Raw genomic sequence first — 24,501 nt, forward strand, 5'->3', positions numbered from 1 at the left:
GGTAGCTGTCTATACTGCTGCCTTTAGATTGGGTCTTAGATTTCCTTTGCATCCCTTTGTGATGGACGTCTTGGAGGGGTATGATATTGGCCTTGCTCAATTGACGCCTAACTCTTGGGCAAACGTTTTTGGATTTATTGCCAAATGCGCTTTGAGCGGCATCACCCCTTCCTTTCCTGCTTTCCTTCGTCTTGTAGTTATTGCCCCTTCCTCTCGTTCTCCCAGGGATGGTTCACCCTTTACAGCCGTCGGGGATATGAGACGGTGGTGGGTAAGACTTCTAGTTGGGTTTGGTGGAGGAAGAAGTGGTATATTGTTCGAATGGAAGACCTCTCTCTTTCAAGGCGTCTTTCTAGGTGGAACCGTCGGCCCCGTTATTTATCTAAAGATGACGCCTTCCCTCGCCTTTCGTCAAGGGATTGGGGACTAGTAAATCCCTTGTTCCAGGCCGAGATGTATCGGCTGTCGTCAAAGAGCCATGCCTGGGTGCCTAATGCTTGGCTTCCCCATGTAGGCCAGTTCACCAATATAGTCTTTCTTTCGGCCGTTGGTCTTTGTTCCTATTTGAGTAGAGGTAGTTTTCCATAGACTTTCACTCAACATCGTTTTTCTTTTCTTTTCTTTTTTTTTTTTTTTTAACTAACCCTTGGTTCTGTAGATTCTGCCATGGATTGTTTATCCTCCGAGGACAAGGGCGTAATGGACGTACCCGCTTGGCTGTCCGAGGTATACACTGAGGACATTCTCAAGGCCGTGGAGGCCAAGAAAAAGGACTCCTCCAAGAAGTCCGACGAGGGTGCCTCTGGTGACGTCGCCAAGGTACTTTTTATTTTTTGCTTTTACTATGCCTCCGTATTCCTTTCAGATTTCGATTTGGTCGTTGACTTCTTACATTTTTTAGGAGCCCACTTCGTCAGCTACGAAGAAGCGTCCTGCATCTTCAACGGTTGCTCCTAAGCCAAAGAGGCCCTTCTTTAAGAAGATGGGTACAGCCGATGCTGCAGCAAAGCCGTCGGTATCAAAACTGTCTGCTCCTCTAGCTGGGGGAGAGGTTCTCCTTAACCAGGCGTCTATTCCTCCATCTGAACATAAGGAAGTCTCTCCCCATGTGGACACCGAAGGGGATTCCGCTGCCAGAGCGGCTGCTGACGAAGTAGCAGCTGAACAGGCTGAGGCTGCTGACGCCACCACCTCGTCCAAGGAGGACAAGGGTAAAGGAAAGGAAGCTGACGCTCCTTCTACTGATAATGCCTCCATGCCTCCTCCAGCTTCGCCGATTGGTTAGTGTTTCTATACTTTTAATCTGTTATGTCAAGTCGGTATTTGCATGATGTTTGATATCTTGACGTTTGGTTTAGTTGATATGTTCAAACGGATGCGGCGTGCCGAGGTGGCGAGCATCCCCCCTTCTGACGGTTTTAGCTCAGAGGCGAAGGATAAGATCCTTTCGGACGTGTATGCGGCCATTCTTGAGGAGTATGTGAGGTCACTCCCCGGGATTGACTTGGGGTTCTTTGGGTCCATTCAGTCCCTCGTACTTGATGTGAGACACTTATTCCTGGTTTTCTTTTTTCTCTTTTATTATTATTATTATTATTATTATTACTTTTTTGCTAACTCTATTTTGTTTTCGCCAGCTCTTCATCCGCTGTGCCGAGAGTAGGAACTACCGTTTCGATATGCATAATGAGATGCTCAAGCACAAGGACCAGATTGAGAATCATGAGCAGTATGCTGAGAAGACGGCCAGATTGATCAACTTGGACGCGGACAAGAATATTAAGACCGAAACGGAAGCTCTGAAGAAGGCTGAGGAGGACGCCCAGAATTATGAACAGAAATTGCTGGAGCATGAGGAGAGACTGGCCGTGCTGAGAAAGGAGTACTCCTCCGTCTCGAAGCCTGTGACCAATTTCTCATCCAAGGTGAACGTCCTGGAGGGTCAGCTCAAGGCCATGCAGGCGGAGATTGAAGCCGTGCGCAAGGAGGCCGCGAGCTCTTTCAAATTGGGCGAAGATTCCATTGTGGAGAGCGCCCAAAGGGCATGGGATCAATCTATGGATGGGAAGGACTTTTCCTGGTTCAAACGTCGTATCTCCTACCAGATGGCCGTTTCGACGGCTAGACGCCTAGGCTTAGATCCACTGAGTTCGTTAGCGACGGGGAGGAGGACATGAAGGAGGAAGAAGTGAATTCCCCTGAAGGACAAGACGTCCAGGACGGGAGTTCTATTGCCCCTCATCCTTGAGCAGCTTTTCATGTAGTTGGTTTGAATGACGCCGTGGGCGTTTGTAACAACTTTGATGCGTTTTGGCATTTATTTGATTTGGTTTGTTTGCGCCATGAGCGCATGTATAAACATTTTGTGCCTTCCTGCACTTGTTTTATTTTAATTCCATTTCAGTTCGTTACCGATTTCTTGGGAATTCTTTATGGGTCCATTTGATGGACGGGAACCTCAGTGTTTTAGGTGATCAGCCTAATTTGAGGCGTTAATCTAGGCCACTTCTCAGGCCGTCAATCGATTAGTATTTTTAGACACCTTCCAAGGAGGAGGTCTTATGTCTGAATGTTTGCTCTTGTTGAGTCTTCTTTTTTTTTTTTGGACGCCTTCCACGGAGGAGGCGTCATGTTGGATATCTGAACCCTTTGTGTTTATTAGCACTGGGTATCGTTTATTTAGTAGATATTGACGCCACTATTTAGAGATTGTTTTCTTGTGGGTTTCTTCACCCCTTAGTGTTTTTGAAGGGTTTAACTGAGACTTTGCATTCGTTAGGTAAGAAAATATTCATTTACTAAATTGCAAACTAAATTCACCGCGTCTTAGGCGGGCATTTACAGGCCGTTTTGTGGGCTCTAGTACAATAGCTAGGCCGTTTTGTAGGCTCTGGGTACAATAGTTAACCTAACGATATTCTATTTTTAGCCACTTTCTTCAATCTTGACCGTTTCTATTTGGACGGGTTTAGTCTCCTTGGCGACTTGCGGTTCATCTTCATGCTTTCTTTTGCCTCTGACTTCGACAAAATCTTGCTTCCATGCTGACGGGTTGAGGGTCGTCAGATAACAGTCCCTAGCCTGTTGCTGATCTCCATGTATGGTGCATATCACTCCATCATTGCACACAAACTTCAAAAGCATCAGGTGGGTGACGACTACAACTTTAATCTTGTTCAAGGTGGGTCGTCCCAAGATGACATTGTATGCAGTCAAGTCTTTAACAATCAGGAAGTCCACCTCCATCTTTCGTCCATTTTTCCTATCCCCAATTCGAACCGGCAGAGTGATGACGCCCACAGGGTGAATGATGCTCCCTCCGAAACCAATGATGGGATAGTGAATTCTTTCGATGGTTTTGGGATCATGCGCTAGGCGATTGAGGCATTCTAGACTCATTATGTTGGACGAGCTTCCCGTGTCTATTAGAATGCGTTTGACTCTCATGTTGGATATCTTGAATTCGACCACAAGAGGATCATCATGCGGAGTGGCTATTCGTGCACCATCTGACTCACATATCTCTATCCGTGGGAATGGATCCATGGGTGATTTTGCTGACAGCAGTACTTGTCCTAGGCGGCGAGCATAATCTTTCTGTCCCCTCATGGTGGGTCCTCCAGCGGTTGGTCCTCCAGATATGACGGCTACAAACCCTCCGTCGATGTGCTGTCCCTTGGTAGGTATGGCAGGTGACTTGTTCTTTTTGTATTGGTTTTTTCCAAAGCCATGAGCATTCTTCTGTAAGTAGTTCTTGAGGTGTCCTTTGGAGGCTAGGCCGTCTAAAGCCCTTTTCAAGCTTCTATAATTCTTAGTTTCATGTCCTATGTCTTCATGGAACTGGCAATATAACTTGGGATCCCGACTCTCAGTAGGAGATTTCATGGGGAAAGGCCGTTCAAGGTCAAACCTTGTCCCGACGTCTTTTAGTATTGTGAGGAGATCTGTGTTATACTCAAAATATTCCCTTTCCTGCGGACGTTCTCTCTTGTGCCCAGGAGAAGTGGTATCATGCTCTTTTGAGAGGGCCCAAGTGTCATTTACTCGTGGGGCTTTTCGGTCCACTTTATCTTTCTTTCCGGAGAAGTCTGTTGTTTCTCCAATCCTTCCTTCCTTTGACGCGCTGCATATTTCTATTACATGGATAAATGCTTCGGCCTCGTCCAAGACTTCGGCCATAGTCCTCACACTCTTCTTAACCAGATCAAACTTAAAGGATCCCTTCTTCAGTCCTCTGATAAAGTTATCAAAGGAGACGCCATCGGGCAAGTCTGGGATCTGTCCTGCTTCTAGGTTAAAACGCTTCACATAGCTTCTTAGGGACTCGTCTTTCCCCTGTTGGATCCGTCCAAAATGCATGCTTGTTTTCCTTTCTTCCTTGTGTGCCATGAACCTTGTGGAGAACAAAGTTTGTAGTTCGTTGAAAGAGGCAATTGATCCTGGGGGCAGCCGTTCAAACCACTTAGACGCTACTCCTTTGAGAGTGGCTGAGAAGTATTTGCACCAAGTGGCTTCATTGGTTCCTTGAACATACATGTGATGGCGGTATGCGACTAGGTGCATATCGGGATCGGTGGTCCCATCATAGGCTTCAATTGTAGGATTTTTTACCTTGGGTTCCTTCGGGGCGTTCATGATCTCATCGGAGAAGGGGGTACTCATGTGCCTTAGCGTCAGATTGTTAAACCCTTGCTGGATATGATAAGTTGGTTTACGGCGGTTGGATAGCAGGCGGGGGCGCATGCTTACTCTGTTGGGCGTCATCTGGGTCTGTCCTCGTGTAGCGGGGTAAAATGGTGGGTCTTCCATTACAGGGGTGGACCCGGTGTCTGATAGTTCAGATTCAGCTTCATAATGTTCATGACGCCTTGAGGCAGGCCGTAAGACGGCTGGTGGGCTTCCCCTAGACGATGGTCGTATGACCGGGTCCCTTCGAGGTAAGAAGGTAGGGGGGTCGCGGCCGTTTCCCGAGTGCTCAGGCACAGGGCTAACTCCCCTGCTATCTTGTGGACGAGAACCTTCTCCAGCCCTTCATACGTTGGATCTGAGTGGCATCCTGCTTATCCGATTGACGCCTAGGCTGAGGGGTCTCTGTGCAGCCGTCCTCTCAGCGCTGTAGATTAGCATATTTTTCCGAATTTCATCTTGCAATGTAGTGCTCATCTGTTGTCGAAAGGTTTGATTCATTTGCTGTTGGAATCCTACTAAGATCTCGCGTAAAGAGCCTACCGAGACCGGCAAGTATAGATTCTCATCTAGCACGGTGTCTCGGACGCTGGGGCTTAGATGGCCGCCTGGCGGAAACGCCTCGGTTATTGGTTCTTCTTCTACAACCACCTCAGCCTCCTGCACCCGACGTGGTGTGTTTCCTGCATTTGCGAGTCGATTGGCTTCTTCTATGTGCCGTTGGCTCCTTTTGAGGGGCCGCCTCTCTTCTCCCTCACCAGTGTACTCTCTGTCAGAGTGTAGTTCGGCCATGACACTGTACCTCCCCACAGACGGCGCCAAATGTTGTGGGATCTTTTACGGTGATGACTGGTCACGCGTTCCTCGGAGGTATCAAGTATGACCTGGCACGAACTTCTGGCAACCTGTAAAACAAGAATATTCCCGTAGGAATATTACCTCCGATGCTTAAGTAAGTATAAGCTAGAGAGAGAAGTAATTTGTAGAGAGAAGGCAGAGCAATGATAGTTTTAGGTTGGTGGGAATGAATTGATTGCCCCCTTTCCTTAGGATCTGAGCCGTATTTATAGTGCTAGGGTTTTTTGGAAGCTGGTCCTGCTTTTATTGGACAGTTTCTTGAGATCAAGACACGTGTCTTGCGTAAATACTGGGGATTGAGTTGAGTCTGGCGGGCTTATTTAGTGCTTTGGGCTTTTTGTAATCAGTGGAGATGGGTCCCTTCTGAGTAAGAGGGCCTAAAGACCTTCTGGAAGGCCTTTTTAATGGGCCATTACGGTTTAGCTTAGGTGGTGTTTATTTTAGGCCACATCACCATGTACATAGTTTCTTCCAACATTTGATTGAGGAATTCGTTTTTGTCATCCAATTGCCATATGTACCAATATGCAATCATTGCTTGAATTATAGACTTAAGCATTACGATTAGGAAAAATTACTTTAAATAATCCAACTTTTCGACCATTTTACGTCAATAACCCAACATTTGGATTATTATCTAATAATCCAACATTTGCCCCCCATTAACTTTAGTTGCACCCAACCGGTCACCAACCTAGAACAACAGGTTACCGAGCTACGTGGCATTGTACTATTTGTCCATTATAATATTTATATTTCCCTTTAAAATTTCCCAATTTTTTGTACCTTACCCCTCTTCCTGTTTCTCTAACTAATTGTCAGAAAAAATGGATGAATTCACCATTAAATCTTAAACGCAGCAACAACATCATCATCATCTTCATCGTCGTTATCATCGATATTCAATTAACTAAAATCGCATCCCCAAAAAATTATTATTCTGAAAATAAACAAAAATTAAATCAGAAGAACATTGAATAAATTCTTAATTACCTGAACAACATTTTTGGTAGAATCAGAAGGAATCTGCCATGAAAATTCGAAATTGGAAGATTTTGGGTTGGCAGTAACACACCTAGGATTAACTAGTGGGCAACCTCTAATTTTCCTGCAATAACAAATCAAACTTTAGCAAAAAAAAATAACTTTAATACTTTTCAAATTATAAAAATGGGATAGAGAGAATAAATTAAAAATTACCCATTTTCCAACTCAATTGTCAAGTTTTTGGACTGAGAGAAAAGAGTGGTAGGAGAGACAAAAGGGGTTCGTGATTGCGAATTTAGTGAAGGCAGCGCAAAAGAGGATAATGGAAATGAAAGAGGGAAGGTGAGAGAAAGAGAAGGGCTGAGTAAATTGGTTAGAATAGAGCGTTTGGTGGTGGTGGTGGGGATAAGCTGGGGAGGAAGAAGATGAGTTATCGGATACAATATTAACCTTGTTAATCGGTTTCAGGTCATATGGGTTCAACTAAAGTTAACAGGGGGTAAAGGTTGGATTATTAGATAATAATCCAAATGTTGGGTTATTGATGGAAAATCGCCGAAAGTTTGGATTATTTAAAGTAATTTTTCCTTACGATTATGCATGAGGTTTCAACACAATCCACGCCGTTAATTTGCTTGTAACCTTTAGCAAGTAATCTAGCTTTTTGTGTGAACACAATTCCATGTATGATGGTTTTCATCCTTAAAACCAATTTGCAACCAATAGGTGTTAACATATTCTTGCAAATCAACAAAATTTCAATTTTGTCATCAAAACATTGAGTATGTTTTTATGGCCTTTAACCAATTAAACATTAAGTCTATATATGGCCTCTAACCATTTTAGGAAATCTAGGTTTCGTCATAGCTTTCTTACAAGTCACAAACTTATTAATCTACATGATAATAGTTTGACTGAAAGTTGTAGGTTTCTTCACTATCTAATAGAAGAATCGCATAGCTTCAGTGACCTGAACTCCATGATTCTTCACTATCTAATAGAAGAATCTCATATATAGTTTCAGTGACTTGAACTCTATGCCTACTTGGGTATAGAACATCGATCAAACAATGGAATATCAACAGCCACTTGAAAGTCCTTTGAATATTTTGTTCTCCTTGAAGCACTTGTAAAGTCTTCTAAGAGATGTCTATTCTTTAAAAGTCACTTCTAAAGTCCTTAAAGAATACGTGTTCGGATTTTCTAAAGAACTTCGAAAAGCCTTTGGAATGTCCATTTATGTTTGTTGTTCGCCTCGAAAACTTTCGAGGTCTATTTTCTCCCACTTGTCATTTTGGAAACGAATCTCCAAAAGGACATCATTTCGAGCAAACAAACATTATGGTCTCAAAAAATTCGTGGTAGAAACAATACCCTTGTGTCTCATTTGAATAAATCACAATGAAACATATATCTATACTTGGGCCTTAGTTTGTTGAATAACAAACACTAAGCTCCCACAAAGTTTAGCAACTCTTTAGATATATAACTATGAAAAGATATTCTGAAATTACTTTCTAATAGCTTTGACGAATTTGGTTTAGTTTGGTGGTAGTTGAGCATTTTGTTTTAGAAATTATAGGAAAAGTCTTTATGATTCATCATTGATCGAATCAAGTACTAATTGACTTTGATCATTCCAACGTAGATATTTCATATCTTATGGAGTTCGATCGTGAAATTACAACGCACAATCATTGATGATCATATTTGGTCTTAAAGTAATCATCGTCATGATCTAACCTAGATCTTTATGATTTCTTGCCAAGTGGATTTTATACTTCTGAATCTTTGAACTAGCCAAACAGATTCAAATTTATATCACTCAAATCTAGGTGAAATAATAAAGTCATAAAATCTTTCTTTAGCTTTGTACTCTATTGTCTAGGCGTTCTAACAATAGTTCATATCTTTTGTTACTTTCAACAAGTAAGACTAGCTTGTCTTGAATTGATCTAGAAATCAATCAACTTACAAAAGTCCATCGAAATAGAGCTTATGAATGTTAACTTGTTGATATGCTCTAAGCAACAATGACAAAGATTAGTGGAACTCAAATCAAGGGGTTGATTTGAACCTAGGAAAGTTTTTATTGTTAAAGAGTTGTTTGTTCTTAATCAAGCATATTGACTCAGACCATAAATGACCATTTTATTCAAATAAACAAACAAACAAGCATTGTTTTCGTTCTTCTGAATGTGAGTCTTTCTGTGTTTGAAGCAGAAATTTAGGTATGCTGATTATGGAACAAAATATCCATTAAGTTTCATCCTTTGAAAGGACTTAAAACAAACTAGATGACCCTAAAACTAATGTAGCATTGCCATGCTTCATTTCCCACTTGCAGGTCATTAGTGTAGCCTAGCTTCCATCATTTGAGTTATTACCAAAGTAAGAACCTCAAGCGGTATATGATACCAAGGAAGTTTGATTGCTAGGACACTTTTCTTTAAACATAAACTTATAGGTAGAAATGGAATCGTAAATTCCTTTCATTTGTTCCTTGTTTTCCTATTTCTTGTACCCTTTCTTATAGTCTTAAGAATTGAATTCTTTAGTTTCGACTTTTATACATTGTTTAGACATGTCCAATGTCAATTCAACAAAGTTATTACCATTTAATTTATGTTGAATGTTTTGTTTCAACTAGATGATCTTACCAGAAGCTTCTAAAGTTTTCTAAGCATCGATCTATTCGAATGTCTAGGGTCTAGACTCATTCGAGAATTAAATGGAAAAAAAATTTAGGTTGTTAACCATTGGTAAAGCTGAGCGTTTAAACTCAATGCTTTATGATCTCAAAACTACATTGTATTTGGAATATACAAGCACCAATCGGTTTGCCATTCGACTTTGATACTCGAAAACAACCATGAAAGTCGCTAAAAGAAACGTACATTTTAAATTGCTCATTTTCTCTCATTTCCGTGAATCGTTCTTGGATTCACTACCAATCGAGGAAATTTACTGTTACCTTTCCAAAAGGATTTACTGCAGTGCAAGATATTTAATTATAAACAATAATTAAAACATACATTGAAGCATGCAAAGTCTAAACATTTATCATGAGTAATAACTTGAAAATTAAAGCATTCATGCAATTTAAACAAGTCATTAGCATTTTATTCGAATTTCTTGTTCCGGCAGGTGTGAATAAAATAATTCCAAGACCCTAAAATCATTGAAGAATTAAGCACATTATGTATTTTGACTCAATTCTAAAATATTTTAGGTAAGCAAAAGCCTTTTGCTAATAGCCTAGAAACTACTCTTGGTTGATAGGTACGTCTAAGAACTTACTAGGTAAACCTATTAATTTTGCCACGACATAAAAGGACTCCTTACTTATATCGTTGAGTTTCACCAAAACTAACATGTACTCACAATTATTTGTGTACCTTACCCCTTTAGGATCAATAAGTAACACCTCGCTGAGCGTAAAACTATTACTAGATTGATGTAAAGGTTATCCAAGTAAGTGTTATTTTGGCATGGCACCTTTTAACTCAATTTTTAAACTTTGGAACTTAAGGCTCTTACTATGTTGGTTAGATTTTAAGTGAACTAAAATCCTTAATCATGCAACATAATCCAGCCACAATCTTATGCATAATTAAGACATATTTAAAGCAATAAATAACTTAAAGCATGCATAAGATAAATGTGATTTAGTATGGCCTGACTTCATCTTGAAGCTTTAACTTCAAAGTCCGTCTTGAAAATGGATTGGAAACTCCGTCTTGTATTTCACCATGGGAGGCACCATTTTCTTCAAATAGGATAAGCTATAATTAAACTAATTACAACTATTTGATGGTACGCAGACCATATTTGAATTGAAAAACAAACTTTGGTGCATTAGACCAATTACATTCAAATTAATGGTACGCAGACCATATTTTCTATCCTATTTGGGCCATACTAGTCACTTCATAACCTGCAAAACAGTACATATACAATATATACCATTCACCCATTCATTATCATGAATAGCCCACATAGCTGGTTAGTAAAACACATTGTTATGCATCACATAAATATTTACAGCAATTAATCAAGGGCACCAATAATCTACCAATTATCACTAGTAGAAAAAACCCCTGTTGCAGCCCCCTTGTTGCAGCATACATGTATTAATACGCTTTAACAACCAGTCGGTCAACGCGGGTCAAACTCTTTAAACAGTTGTTGCAGCGTACAAATTAATTGCCCCCTGCAAAAATGTTTGTTCCAACGTACATTGTAAAAGCCCCCTGCAATAGCCCTTTCTGTTGCAGCGTACGTTGTAAAAGCCCCCTGCAATAGGTCGTTGTCAAAAAAATTCAATGCAATGGATATTTGGTTAATTCACACCAACATAATCTCAAAAGGCAAGAGACCAAATTTTCAAAGTCCCGCGCTCAGCTCCGTTCTTCAATTCTTCCCTCAGCTTTCCCTGCTGGTGGGTCTCGTCGGTGGTTCTCTCCCTCTAGCTTCCTCGTTGGTGGTTCTCTTTTCTCGACGATGGTTCTCCCCATCTAGCCTCCTCGTCGGTGGTTCTCTTTTCTCGTCGGTGGTTCTCGCCATCTAGCTTCTCCGTCGCTGAACCAGCTAGCTTGCTCGGCCGGTGGTTCAGCTCGTGTCCTGTTCTTCGTCAATCTTTTCACCGCGGTAAGTAATTATCTTCCCTGTCCCTTCTTGATTTTCGTTTTAAGAATTAGGGTTAATTAGGGTTTGTTCAATTTGTTTTTTTTGTTTTTGGTGATATTAAGTGTTGTTTAAGGTAGGAAGGGGCTAATTAATGATATTAAGTGTTGTTATTGTACAGTGTCGAGTCTGAAATATATCATCTGACTTTGTATACTACTGTAAGATATTGAAACCCCTATGTTCATGGGTTCCCATTACTGTTCAAAGCTTACTCTCTTTCTATTATCAATTTTGGTCGAAGTCAACTACAGCTCAATCTTCGCTGCTATTTGCGAATATGGTACTCGCAAGCTCAACAAATTGTATAGCTATAGCTTAACTTCCCCTGTTCAGAATTTCTGCCATGGCGTTTTCAACGAACATGGGTACTTTTTCGATTGATTTTTTTTGCTGATTTTGGTTGTGGGTTTTGTTGGTTGTGATTGATTATCAACTTGAATTGTTGTTATTGTTGGAGGATTAAATATGAGCTAAATTTCTCTTGCAAAAATGCTGTTGGGTGTTTTTATTTTTATTTTTAAATGTATACATGGATGTGGTCTATATTCTGAATTAAGTTTAATTTAAACAATGGGTTAATGTTAACCCCCTTCGTCAATCTATTCTTTGATGTTTTATTGATAAAGAAAACATATTTATCTGCTTACTAGCCGGAAGGCATGCTTTCATTTGTCAAGAGGAAGGTTTACAGGCCATTTATATACAGTAACCTATAACATATTAGGCCTCATAAGTCTACTTGGTAATAATCTGAAATGTTTAACATAATTATTACGAGTAAACTTTAAGAAAAACTTTTTTAGTAGAATACTAATATGTTGAGGCAACCTAAAAGAGAAACTTAATAATTACCTTGGATAGATCAAGATGTTGAGTGGAGATTTTCTAAGATTACAGCATATGTAGTGAACTTGTGTTGTGCATTTGAAAGCGAATAGAAGTTGAGATGACTTGATCCCCTAAGCCAAAGGCTATAACTTATGATAGTGTGGTTAATTGAAGGATCTCTCAAAAAGGATCCTACTTAGAGTTTAAGGGTTATGCTTTCTGATAAATAGGATTTAAGTCATGTTTGCACAGAATCAAGGGATTCTGAACAAAGGTTATAATCAATTACCAATCATTAAAGGTTATAATCAATTAGCAATCATTTAATTCATATTGCTATTTGACCTAAGGAAACATCCAAGTAGTTGAGTGTTGATATTGATATTTATATAAACACTGTATGATTGTAGTGAACCTCTTCATTAAGCTTGAAAAGAACTTGGACTAGACTCTAGAGTTCCCGATTAGAGCGATGGTTTTGAGGTTTTCTTGTGAGTTGTGAGGGATCATGAGGCAGGGTTTTGATACCTAAGATTCTTCTAGAAATGATTTGAGGACAATTGGTGTTAGGACGCTCAGCGTATATGGATGTTCGGTACTAGCTCAGATATTTCTTTTGAGGATTCATGGAGTGATTGATGGTAACTAAAAGTGGACACTAGTAGAAAAAACACTTGTTGCAGCGGGCTTTTAGACCCCTGTTGCAGCGTACATCGTATGCTGCAACTGGGGGGCCTGCAACAAGTCTGGACTTGTTGCAGCGTACAATGTTCGCTGCAAAAAAGTACTTTTTGCAGCGTACATACATATGTACGCTGCAACAAGTGTCAAAAATTTGTCCAAAATCTTGACTTGTTGCAGCGTACAAATTCATGTACGCTGCAACAAGTGCCAAAATTTGGCCAAAATCTTGACTTGTTGCAGCGTACAAAATCATGTACGCTGCAATAAACCCCCCCTGTTGCAGGGTACATCTATTTGTACGCTGCAACAAGTGTGAAATTTTGTTAAATTTTACACCCTTGTTGCAGCGTACACATATATACGTACGCTGCAACAAAGCACTTTTGGCGGGAAAATTTTAATTTTGTTTAGGATACCCAGAATGCCTTGCACCAAATATAGAAACCTGTCACAACAATAATAAAATATCGCAACCTGTATAACAAATATAAAAACAATAATTGTTGTTTTGTATACATGAAACCAAAGTGCACGTACATTTAAATATATGTTCCAATTTCATTGTACGCATACATTTTAATATAAAAGATTGTTCTATAACATCTAAACCAACTCGATCAAGCGCGATCTGGTAAAAAACTTAGCCCATTGCTCACGAACCACATCAATTTCCTCACTCGCATAAGGCGCATTCCTCAGAGTATAGACCTTTACAAAAACAAAATTTTCAATTAAGCATTAAATTAAATGCAAATTTAATATCACATTTTAACATTCAAGCACTAATGACAATGTCCTAATAGTCTAGAATACGAGTCAAGAGTAAGGAAAATGTCATTTTAGCCTAAATATGACCTATAACGATCCAATGAGCCTTAAATGTGCATAAGTATATTGAAATGAGTTTAAAAAAGTTCAAACTATTCATATTAATCATGTAATAAGAATAAAATGAGTCCTTAGGTTCGTTAGTTCAAAGTTGGGAGCGTAAATGTCATTTAAGCTCTAAATATGACCTATAGCAATCTAATGAGCCTTAAATGTGCATAAATAGATTGGAATTAGTTTAAGAAAGTTAAAACTATGCATATTAATCATGTAATAAGAATCAAATGAGTCCGTAGGTTCTTTAGTTCAAAGTTGGGAGCGTAAATGTCATTTAAGCTCTAAATATGACCTATAGAGATCTAATGAGCCTTAAATGTGCATAAATAGATTGGAATTAGTTTAAGAAAGTTCAAACTATGCATATTAATCATGTAATAAGAATCAAATGAGTCCTTAGGTTCTTTAGTTCAAAGTTGGGAGCGTAAATGTCATTTAAGCTCTAAATATGACCTATAGAGATCTAATGAGCCTTAAATGTGCATAAATAGATTGGAATTAGTTTAAGAAAGTTAAAACTATTCATATTAATTATGTAATAAGAATCAAATGAGTCCTTAGGTTCTTTAGTTCAAAGTTGGGAGCGGAAATGTCATTTTAGCTCTAAATATGACCAATAACGACCCAATGAGCCTTAAATGTGCATACATGATGGGAATGAGTTTTAGAAAGTTAATTATATGCATATTAATCATTTAATAAGAATCAAATGAGTCCTTAGGTTTTTTAGTTCAAAGTTGGGAGCGTAAATGTCATTTTAGCTCTAAATATGACCTATAACGATCCAATGAGCCTTAAATGTGCATAAATAGTTTGGAATGAGTTTTATAAAGTTAATACTATGTATATTAAATATGTAATAAGAATAAAATGAGTCCTTAGGTTCGTTAGTTCAAAGTTGGGAGCGTAAATGTCATTTAAGCTCTAAATATGACCTATAGCGATCTAATGAGCCTTAAATGTGCATAAATATATTGGAATTAGTTTAAGAAAGTAAATAATATGCATATTAATCATGTAATAAGAATCAAATGAGTCCTTAGGTTCTTCAGTTCAAAGTTGGGAGTGGAAATGTCGTTTTAGTTCTAAATATGACCTATAACGACCCAATGAGCCTTAAATGTGCATACATAGATTAGATTGAGTTTTATAAAGTTAATACCATGCATATTAATCATGTAATAAGAATAAAATGAGTCCTTAGGTTCTTTAGTTCAAAGTTGGGAGCGGACATGTCGTTTAAGCTCTAAATATGACCTATAGCGATCTAATGAGCCTTAAATGTGCATACATAGATTAGAATGAGTTTTATAAAGTTAATACTATGCATATTAATCATGTAATAAGAATAAAATGAGTCATTAGGTTCGTTAGTTCAAAGTTGGGAGCGAAAAATGTCATTTTAGCCTAATTATGACCTATACTGGCCAAACAAGTCTCAAATGTGCATAAATAGATTGGATTGAGTCTTGGAAAGTTAAAGCTAATCATATAAATCATGTAGTAAGTTTGAAATGAGTTCTTAGGTTCATTAATTCAAAGTTGGGAGCGAAAATGTCATTTTAGCCTAAATATGACCTATATTGCCAAACAAGTCTCAAATGTACATAAATAGATTGGATTGAGTCTTGGAAAGTTACAACTAATCATATGCCTATTTCCACCCATCCAAGAACAACCTATGCCTATTTCCAAAAAAGAAAAAGGGAGGGAAAGAAAAAGAAAGATAATACAAGAGCATGTTAAAGACCAAAAAATAAAAACAAGTAGAAACTTAGCCGATTTTCATATTAGCTTTATGACTTATTTTTTCCCCACATGGAATCCTTCTTCAGCTAATTCCATTAATTAATTAAATGAGAAAACAAATTAAATAATTAACCAACACCAAAGTACATGCAAGAAACAAAATTAGATGTCTTACTTTTTTCCTCAACCGGCTTTTCCTTGCTGCCTCACGGTTCTAAGCAAGCCTTCGTAGAGTCTATAATAATAAATCTTTAAAGATGTTACAAAAATGAAGCTACAAGATGTCAAATAGCATGAAAAGAGAAGAGTGAACAACTTCTAACCTTATGATCAGTCTCCTTCGATCTGTCACTCGAATGATAATGACATTGCTTCTGCCCCCACCGTCTCTGAGCTTCCATCGTCACGAAATACAACCAGGCCTTTATTGAGTTTGTCGTCCCAAGATTCAAGTTCAGCCTCTCTCCAAATGCTAGCTCCATTCCCTGAAACTGCCAAAATGCTAGCTCCTACAAATGGCTGCCCCCAACTAGGTGACACATACTTCTTCAGGGAAGACAGGGACATTAGTGTTCCTGTAAAGATAACAATACAATATTTAGGTAAGATAACAGCTGGAATTACCAAAATGGCCTGCAATATATATATATGGGGATTTTGAACTACATATTGGAAATCTACAAGTAAAGAATTTGGAAACAGATGCAGAGATTGTACTTTTATATCACAAAAGAAGATTAGTACGTAAACCTGGAAAATCTAGATTGGTCAAATAGACAGAACAAATTAGGCTACCATTCTTTGCTTAGAGTGATTAAATACAAAACTCTGCCCTTACAAATTAGACCACCTACACTAGGCCCATTTAAATTCCTACTACCCAACACAGCAACTGTCTCCAAACTCCAAAGTCTAACTGTTCTGCATAGCAGAATTATACACAATTCACAAACATACCATGCGATAACCGGCAGTTAGCACCATATCGACATCGTTGTTGAAGGAAGAACTTGCATATCTGCACTTTGTGGTCTACCATCAGTACATAAAGATAAAGAAAATAAAAGGCAGTTAATTTTCTTCCTCTACATCTCAATTATCTAGGATTTTCAAGAGAGTAGAGTAATACAGAGATACATGAGCACTCGTGCAGTCATGCTTAGTGATTGCAGTTATATTCTAATACTTGTATATATCATATACGTCAGTGTTAAAATTATCATTTGCCTTTAGTTTTATGGTTACTCCAATCTAGATTGCAAGCAAGAAATATGAAGTATTTAGGTTTAATTCTAAACCCACTGGTTAAAAGTATTTCAGCTTTGTTAGGAGTCCAGCTTGTGAAGCACATATAAAATCAGACTAAACTCCCATCTGTATCCAGCATTCCAGCCAGAAAAACTGGGAATCCTAAGACTCCTAAGGACACTTCCCTCCCTAAGGCCAAAGAAACAGAACCAAAACTTCGCGAAACCCTATAGGATCTTGCCTGAAACTTCTCTGCTCCAAGATTTTTCCCTTAAACGAAAATCAAAACGAAAATCAAAACGAAAATCAAAAACGAAAATCAAAACGAAAATCAAAACGAAAATCAAAAACGAAAATAAAAAAACAATAATCAAAACGAAAATCAAAAACTAAAATTGAACCCTAATCTGAAAACGAAAATAAAAAACGAAAATAAAAATTGAACACACCATAGCAAAACCACCGGAACCACGACGCCGAGCAACCGCCGGAACCACGACGCGACGGGGAGATGCTGAACCCCCGGCCGACCAAGAATATAACCTTTCAGTGACAGGCCGCGCGAGAATTGAACGGGATGGGGGAGATGAGGCGAGAACACCACACACCGGCGAAGACAGCGACGCAGGGCTGAGCAACGCTTGGGTTCGACGGCGACGTAGGGCTGAGTTCGACGGCGACGCAGGGCTGAGTTCGACGGCTGAGTTCGACGGTTTGTTTGGATATTTGTTTAAGGGAAAAAGCTTGGAGCAGAGAAAGAACAACGTACGTTTGAGCCCGCTCGTTTGAGCGCGGTTTGTTGCATATGAAAGTAAAAATTTTTGAAACGCGGACTTGTTGCAGCGGGCAATAACATGTACGCTGCAATAAAGTCGGGTTGTTGCTGCGGGCTTTTATTTTGTACGCTGCAACAAACACATTTTCTGCGAACAACTAAAATGTACGCTGCGATAACCCTTTAAAGGGTTTGACCCACGTTGACCGACTGGTTGTTGAAGCGTATTTATACATGTACGCTGCAACAAGGGGGCTGCAACAGGGGTTTTTTCTACTAGTGGGAAGGTGTTGTTTTGAGGAAATGTACTGGAGTTGCAAACCTTGGATCCCTGAAATGGAAAAGTATTGAGAAACTATATAAGCGATGTTGAAAGACATCCTGAAAGGTGATGTGAGACATTCTAAGCTCTCTAGTACATAGAGATGGTACTAGGGTTCTTGGACACTTCAATTTCTTGGGCTAGATCCAGAGGTCAGACAACGAAAAACGAAATATAACAATATGTCAGGTCATAAGAGTGAGATATAGGCACAGTAAAAGAATTGCCTATTGATGCAACTACTGGCAACGTGACATGAGTCTGTCCCATGTTTGCGACTTTGTGGTATAAACTCATGTAGTGCGCGATAACACTTGAAGTTTAAGGACATTGAAAGGAAATGCTAAGCAAAAACTTCCTTACAGGCAATCCAGGATGTGTTTTTTTGTTACAGGCGATCCAGACGTGTTCAAGAACAACGAGTTTAGGTTGCTTAACTGCTTAAGCCATGAGAGTGGTAAGTGCTGACACATCCATGTTAAAATCTTTCTGAGAAAGGAGAAAGGCATTACTTAGGTGAATTATTCTACTTATAGAAATTGGAAGAACAAATCGAAGTGTCCAAAATCCAAATACTCACATAAAATAAAACATCCAAAACCTAGGTATCTATGATTTGTTCCTGTCTATCCACTGTAGTTAAAATACAGGAAAAACCCCACAACACTTGTACTTTGATTAATGATAAAATGCAGCTTATACGTTTAGTTTCTTTGAATTGTAAAAATGATCCCTAGAGTTCCCCCAAACACTTCAGTAGGACACACATGTCTCTTTTGGCTGCTTAATTGGTGGTCCTGATGTCCTATTGAAGCGTTATGAGGCTATGATGAAATTAAAAGACTGCAATTTTACTTGCCAATATTTTTTTTTCACACTTATACTTACAAATCTAAAATCTCTTTTATGTCCAAGTTGGAGCTACTCTGGTTGCTATTTGTATCTTGTTGGAAATCAAGGTCGGATGTTCAGTAATCTAACCTGCATAGGGCATACTTATTCATATTCCCCAAAGCCATTTTCCTTGTGAGTTCCTTTTTTTTTGCCTATGCATTGAGTTAATATTGATGGTTAAGTGCAAAGCAGAATCAAAGTTGATATTGTTTGTGGTTAATATGCCTTTTTTGTTGGATATTCATAGGTTGACATTACATATGGTTTTTATTTCTTGCTGTGCAACTGCATTCCTTTAAATGAAGTATGGGTCAATTGGCCATGAGAAGTGAAGTAAGAGAGGGACTGGAGACAGAAAAAGGGTGGATAACGGAACACTACCTTCAGGATTATATTCTGCACATTCATATTTCTCCAAAGCCATATTCTTGACTAGGTTCATGTTATGCATTTGTACATAGTCTATCTTTGGTTACGTTTTCTCGTTTTACCTTAAATTCTCAGGATCTTTCAGTTACTCCAGAATAATAGCAAAAATGTTACAGTATAAATTTGCAATAGAGAGCTTTATTTATTGTCAAGCAACACAGTTAGGTGCCCTCAAGAGTTCCCTTGAACACTTCAATGGACACACCAATTATATAGGCCCTATCCAGGGGTGGCTTTTGTCTGCTGAAGTGTTTGGGGGAACTTTAGGTGGTGCTTGACACTGTAGCACGATGTTTATTAGATAAAAACACTTAATATTTATAACTTTTTTGGGCTGCAGACTTGGGGGAGACTTTATGCTCCCTGAACTTTGGTAGTTGAGTCAAGGGAATCGAATATGGTCCAGCTCGCAAGCAGACAAATTTTTCTGAGCTCCTCAAGTATAAACATCTAGTATGTTCTATGAGAATTTTTTTGAATAATATTGTTGTTGAGTTTTGCCTGCTGTTTATGCTCGTATTTCTTTCAACAGGCTAAGAAATCAAAGCATGATGAAAAAGAAGCAAAGAAACTGCAGGACAATGTATAATCTTTGCAGCTAAGACTTTCTGACATAGAGCATATCTGCAGAAATCTCCAAGAGAAGGTACTGTTGCTACTCTCTCTCTCAAGAGATATCTGCAGTCTGCTTGGTCAACTTGTCCTAAGTTGACATTGTTTGCAGTAATCGATCAAAAGTTTATAAATATAAACTAAATAACTTCCATATTTGGTTGGTTGCTTTTTTATTCTGTTCTGTGAGATATTGGTGCATTCCCGTTGTGTATTAGCTAGCAATTGACCCCCTTATGTGATTATATCATAATTCATGGAAGTAACCTAATACCTATAAAAATACCTGCATTGTGTTGCTTCATTGTACTCCGACTAGCTTGTTTTATGATGATTGTTTCAAGATGATCTTGCATGGAGTATGTGATGATTGAGAACTTCATACTTATTTCTTATTTTAGTTTGTTGGCTTCAACTTACTAAAATTTATGTATTTTAAGGTTTTTGCTACAATTTTCCTATTCTTCTTATCCAAATAAACAACTTGCTGATGCTCACGTGTCTTAAAAAATCACCATGATACAGAAGCTGATTTCTTGATCCGAAAGGAGTAAATCCATCTGTAACTTGGTTCATTAGCTGCTTTTGACTTTGTTCTGCATGTACTTGGTTGTCTTTACCTGTGGTTTATATAAGTGAATCAACCTGCCAATTTCCTGTTCTAACCTTATCTATATGTGTGTTTTTTTTGGGTGGGAATTTATTAGTTTATGCAGATGGAAGATCTGTCTTGACATTCTATAAAACCAATGGAGTCCCATATATGATGTTGCTGCTATCCTAACGTCAATTCAGGTAACAAGTTAGCCTTAAGGAATTTCTTGGGATTTTAAGCACATATTTATAATTAGTATCTCTTGTTTATAGTAGTAATTAGTATCTTCTTTTACATGATTGTGATTCACTGAAGAGTTCATTTTGATCCATGTTGAGAAAGAGCAAAAAAGTGTGTTGAAATGGTTTTATTCAATAAATATTTAAAGAGCTATAGGAGAGTTTCATCTTTTGAATCCTCGTTCTATCTACTGCTTTAAGGAACTCCAAGTATAGAGAGGTGTTCTTTTATTCTTAATACATGATTAATATGCATAGTTTTAACTTTCTAAAATTCATTCCAATCCATTTATATACATTTAAGGCTCATTGGGTTGTTATAGGTCATGTTTTGATCTAAAATGACATTTACGCTCCCAACTTTGAACTAAAGAAACTAAGGACTCATTTTATTCTTATTACATGATTATTATGCATAGTTATAATTTTCTAAAACTCAATCCAATCTATGTAAGCACTTTTAAGGCTCATTGAGTCGTTAGAGGTCATATTTAGAGCTAAAACGACATTTTCACTCCTAACTTTAAACTAAAGGTCCTAAGGACTCATTTTATTCTTATTACATGATTAATATGCATAGTTTTAACTTTCTAAAACTTATTCCAATCTATGTATGCACATTTAAGGCTCATTGAGTCGTTATAGGTCATATTTACTTTTAACTAAAGAACGTAAGGACTATTTGATTCTTATTACATGATTAATATGCATAGCTTTAACTTTCTAAAACTCATTTGAATCTATTTATGCACATTTAAGGCTCATTGGATCGTTATAGGTCATATTTAGAGCTAAAACGACATTTTCGCTCCCAACTTTGAACTAAAGATCCTAAGGACTCATTTTATTCTTATTACATGATTAATGTGCATAGTTTTAACTTTCTAAAACTCATTCCAATCTATGTAAGCACATTTAAGGATAATTGGGTCGTTACAGGTCATATTTAGAGCTAAAATGACATTTCCGCTCCCCAACTTTGAACTAAAGAACCTAGGTACTCATTTTATTCTTATTACATGATTAACATGCTTAGTTTGAAGTTTCAAAAACTCATTTCAATCTACTTATGCACATTTAAGGCTTGTTTGGTCGTTATAGGTCATATTTAGGCTTAAATGAGCATTTTCACTTCCAAATTTTAAATAAAGTACCTAAGGACTCATTTTAAACTTACTAAGTGTTTTATATGCTTAGTTTTGACTTTCTAAGACTCATACCAATCTATTTATGCACATTTAAAGCTCATTGGGTCGTTATAGGTCATATTTAGCATAAAATGACATTTTCGCTCCCAACTTTGAACTAAAGAACTTAAGGACTTATTTTAAACTTATTACATGATTAGTATGTTCAGTTTTAAGTTTCCAAGACTTATTCCAATCTACTTATGCACATTTAAGGATTGTTTGGTCGTTATAGGTCATATTTAGGCTTAAATGAGACATTTTCGCTCCCAAATTTGAACTAGAGAACCTAAGAACTCATTTTATACTTATTATACATTTAATATGCATAGTTTTAACTTTATAAGACTCATTCGAATCTATTAATGCACATTTAAGGCTAATTGGTTCGCTATAAGTCATATTTAGGCTAAAATGATATTTTCGCTCCCAAATTTGAACTAAAGAACCTAAGGACTTATTTTAAACCTTTTACATGATTAATATGCTTAGTTTGAAGTTTCCAAGACTTATTCCAATCTATTTATGCACATTTAAGGTTTGTTTGGTCGTTATTGGCCATATTTAGGCTAAAATGAGCATTTTCTCTCCCAAATTTGAAATAAAGAACCTAAGGACTCATTTTAAACTTATTAATGTTTTACATGCTTAGGTATAACTTTCTATGACTCATTCCAATCTATTTATGCACATTTAAGGCTCATTGGGTCGTTATAGGTCATATTTAGCCAAAAATGACATTTTCGCTCCCAACTTTGAACTAAAGAACCTAAGGACTCATTTTAAACTTAGTACATGGTTATTATGTTTATTTTTAAGTTTCCAAGACTTATTCCAATAAACTTATACATATCAAATTTTTGTTTTTGTAAGGTCTATACTCCGAGGACTGCGCCTTATGCTATTGAGGAAATTGATGTGGTTCGTCAGCAATGGGCGAATTTTTTTTACCAGCAAGTATTTATTATTGACCTGAGGAAGCTTGATCGAGTTGGTTTAGATGTATAGAACAATCTTTTATGTTAAAATGCATGCGTACGTTGAAATTGGAACGTATGTATGTTTAAATGTATTAGTACGTGCACTTTGGTTTTGGAATATATACAAAACTATAGTTATTGTTTATATATTTGTTATACAGGTTGCGATATTATATTATTGTTATGACAGGTTTCTATATTTGGTGCAAATTCCCTAAACAAAATTAGAATTTTCCCGCCAAAAGTGCTTTGTTACAGCGTACATATTTATGTGTACGCTGCAACAAAGGTGTAAATTTTGGCAAATTTTCAGACTTGTTGCAGCGTACAAATAGATGTACCCTGCAACAAGTGGAGTTTTTTGCAGCGTACACTTCTTTTTACGCTGCAACAAGTCAATATTTTCTCCAAAATTTTGACACTTGTTGTAGCGTACATGCATATGTACGCTGCAAAAAAAGTACTTTTTGCAGCGAACATTGTACGCTGCAACAAGTTCAGACTTGTTGCAGGCCCCCCAGTTGCAGCATACGATGTACGCTGCAACAGGGGTCTAAAAGCCCGCTGCAATAAGGGTTTTTTCTACTACTGTATATTCAATCCTTATTAATTCTAATCAAGTTGTTTTAACCTTAAAGGATTTGTAGACCTAATCAAGAGTTTATGACTAAAAATTCTCCCACTTAAACCAATAACTTTATATGCTTTACTAATTTTAAACATAAAAATGTATTTCTAGTCTAACCGGAAACATACAAGTTTAATTAAAATTTAAAGCTCATATAAAATTATAATCGAATCCATTAATTTATTTTCAGTTGAATTAAACGAATGTAAATTAATTCAAGGTTTAATTTTAGTAAAATAATTAGTATAAATTAAAATTTATAATAATTATAATAATCAAAATTAAATCCCGAGAAAACAATTTAAATTATTAATTTTAAAATTAATTAAAATTATTTCCGAACTGAAAATTCAAAATTAAAACCATAACGTGTCAATAGTCGCAAGACGAGGCACTTGGGCTTGCGCCCAAGCCCCATCGAGCCACGAGGCCGCATTTCCCCTCGACTGACCGTTGCACAAGGCACGAGTAGCAGCAGCCACGCGCAAACGCAGCAAGCCAAGCCACGCTTGCGCTTAGCCTGCTCGTCCGCATCGCATCGCAGCAGCTCTCCCTCGCGAGGCATCGCTCGCTGCACGCGAGCCATCACTCGCTGCGCGAGCCAGCGCTCGCTGGCGTAGGGCAGTGCGCGCTGTGGCGCAGCTCGCTTGCTGCCCACACGCGACTGCTCGGTGTGAGGGGGTCGAAAAAGCACGAGGCTAATGCGTGACCTCGTCCCTCGTGGGTGTGACGATTCTTTTTATTCAATCAAGTGTAATTGGATTTCCTGTGAGTTTACACCCAATTGACTAGTAATATAGGAGTCGCCATTCAGTTTTTAACGACAATGAGAAAAACTGACAAAACCCAGTTATCGTGACAAAAAGGGAGTGCAATTATGTTTGACCACGACGGCCGTAGGTTCCCTTGTGATCCCTGGTGTGGGGATCTCTCAACATACACCCGCAAGGTAGAGATTGAGGGTTTGGGGGACTGTAACTACCGAGAGGAGTACTCGCTCGTCGATAACTCCAGAGGCAGGATATCCTTACTGGCTCAGCATAAATAATTGAAGGGACATGCGTTAACTATTAAACTAATCTGAGTTGATTTTAGCAATATGCAACATATAATACTAGATCGATCGCGATTCTCTGATTTAAATAGCATTAAGGGACCTAGCATGATAATCCAATTTCCCTAAAATATTATATTTGTTAGGCGTGGTAGAACAATCAGATTTAGTT

General features: G+C 38.0%; 1 protein-coding gene and 1 long non-coding RNA gene across 2 annotated transcripts; one reads left to right on the plus strand and one right to left on the minus strand.

Annotated features, from left to right (window-relative positions):
• Nucleotides 1-15,710: 15,710 nt before the first annotated feature.
• Nucleotides 15,711-16,477, minus strand: LOC110777525 (zinc finger CCCH domain-containing protein 18-like). Its single transcript, XM_056826712.1, has 2 exons — nt 16,324-16,477; nt 15,711-15,941 (listed from the first exon to the last, which is right to left on the minus strand). The coding sequence occupies exons 1-2, from the start codon at nt 16,403-16,405 to the stop codon at nt 15,715-15,717; spliced, it is 309 nt and encodes a 102-aa protein (XP_056682690.1). The 5' UTR covers nt 16,406-16,477; the 3' UTR covers nt 15,711-15,714.
• A 3,092-nt stretch (nt 16,478-19,569) lies between these two features.
• Nucleotides 19,570-22,638, plus strand: LOC130472336 (uncharacterized). Its single transcript, XR_008932445.1, has 3 exons — nt 19,570-19,680; nt 20,354-20,441; nt 22,541-22,638. It is a non-coding gene; the product is annotated as an uncharacterized lncRNA (long non-coding RNA).
• Nucleotides 22,639-24,501: the final 1,863 nt, after the last annotated feature.

The sequence above is a fragment of the Spinacia oleracea genome, chromosome 4 (assembly GCF_020520425.1).
Source record: "Spinacia oleracea cultivar Varoflay chromosome 4, BTI_SOV_V1, whole genome shotgun sequence".
NCBI lineage: Eukaryota > Viridiplantae > Streptophyta > Magnoliopsida > Caryophyllales > Amaranthaceae > Spinacia > Spinacia oleracea.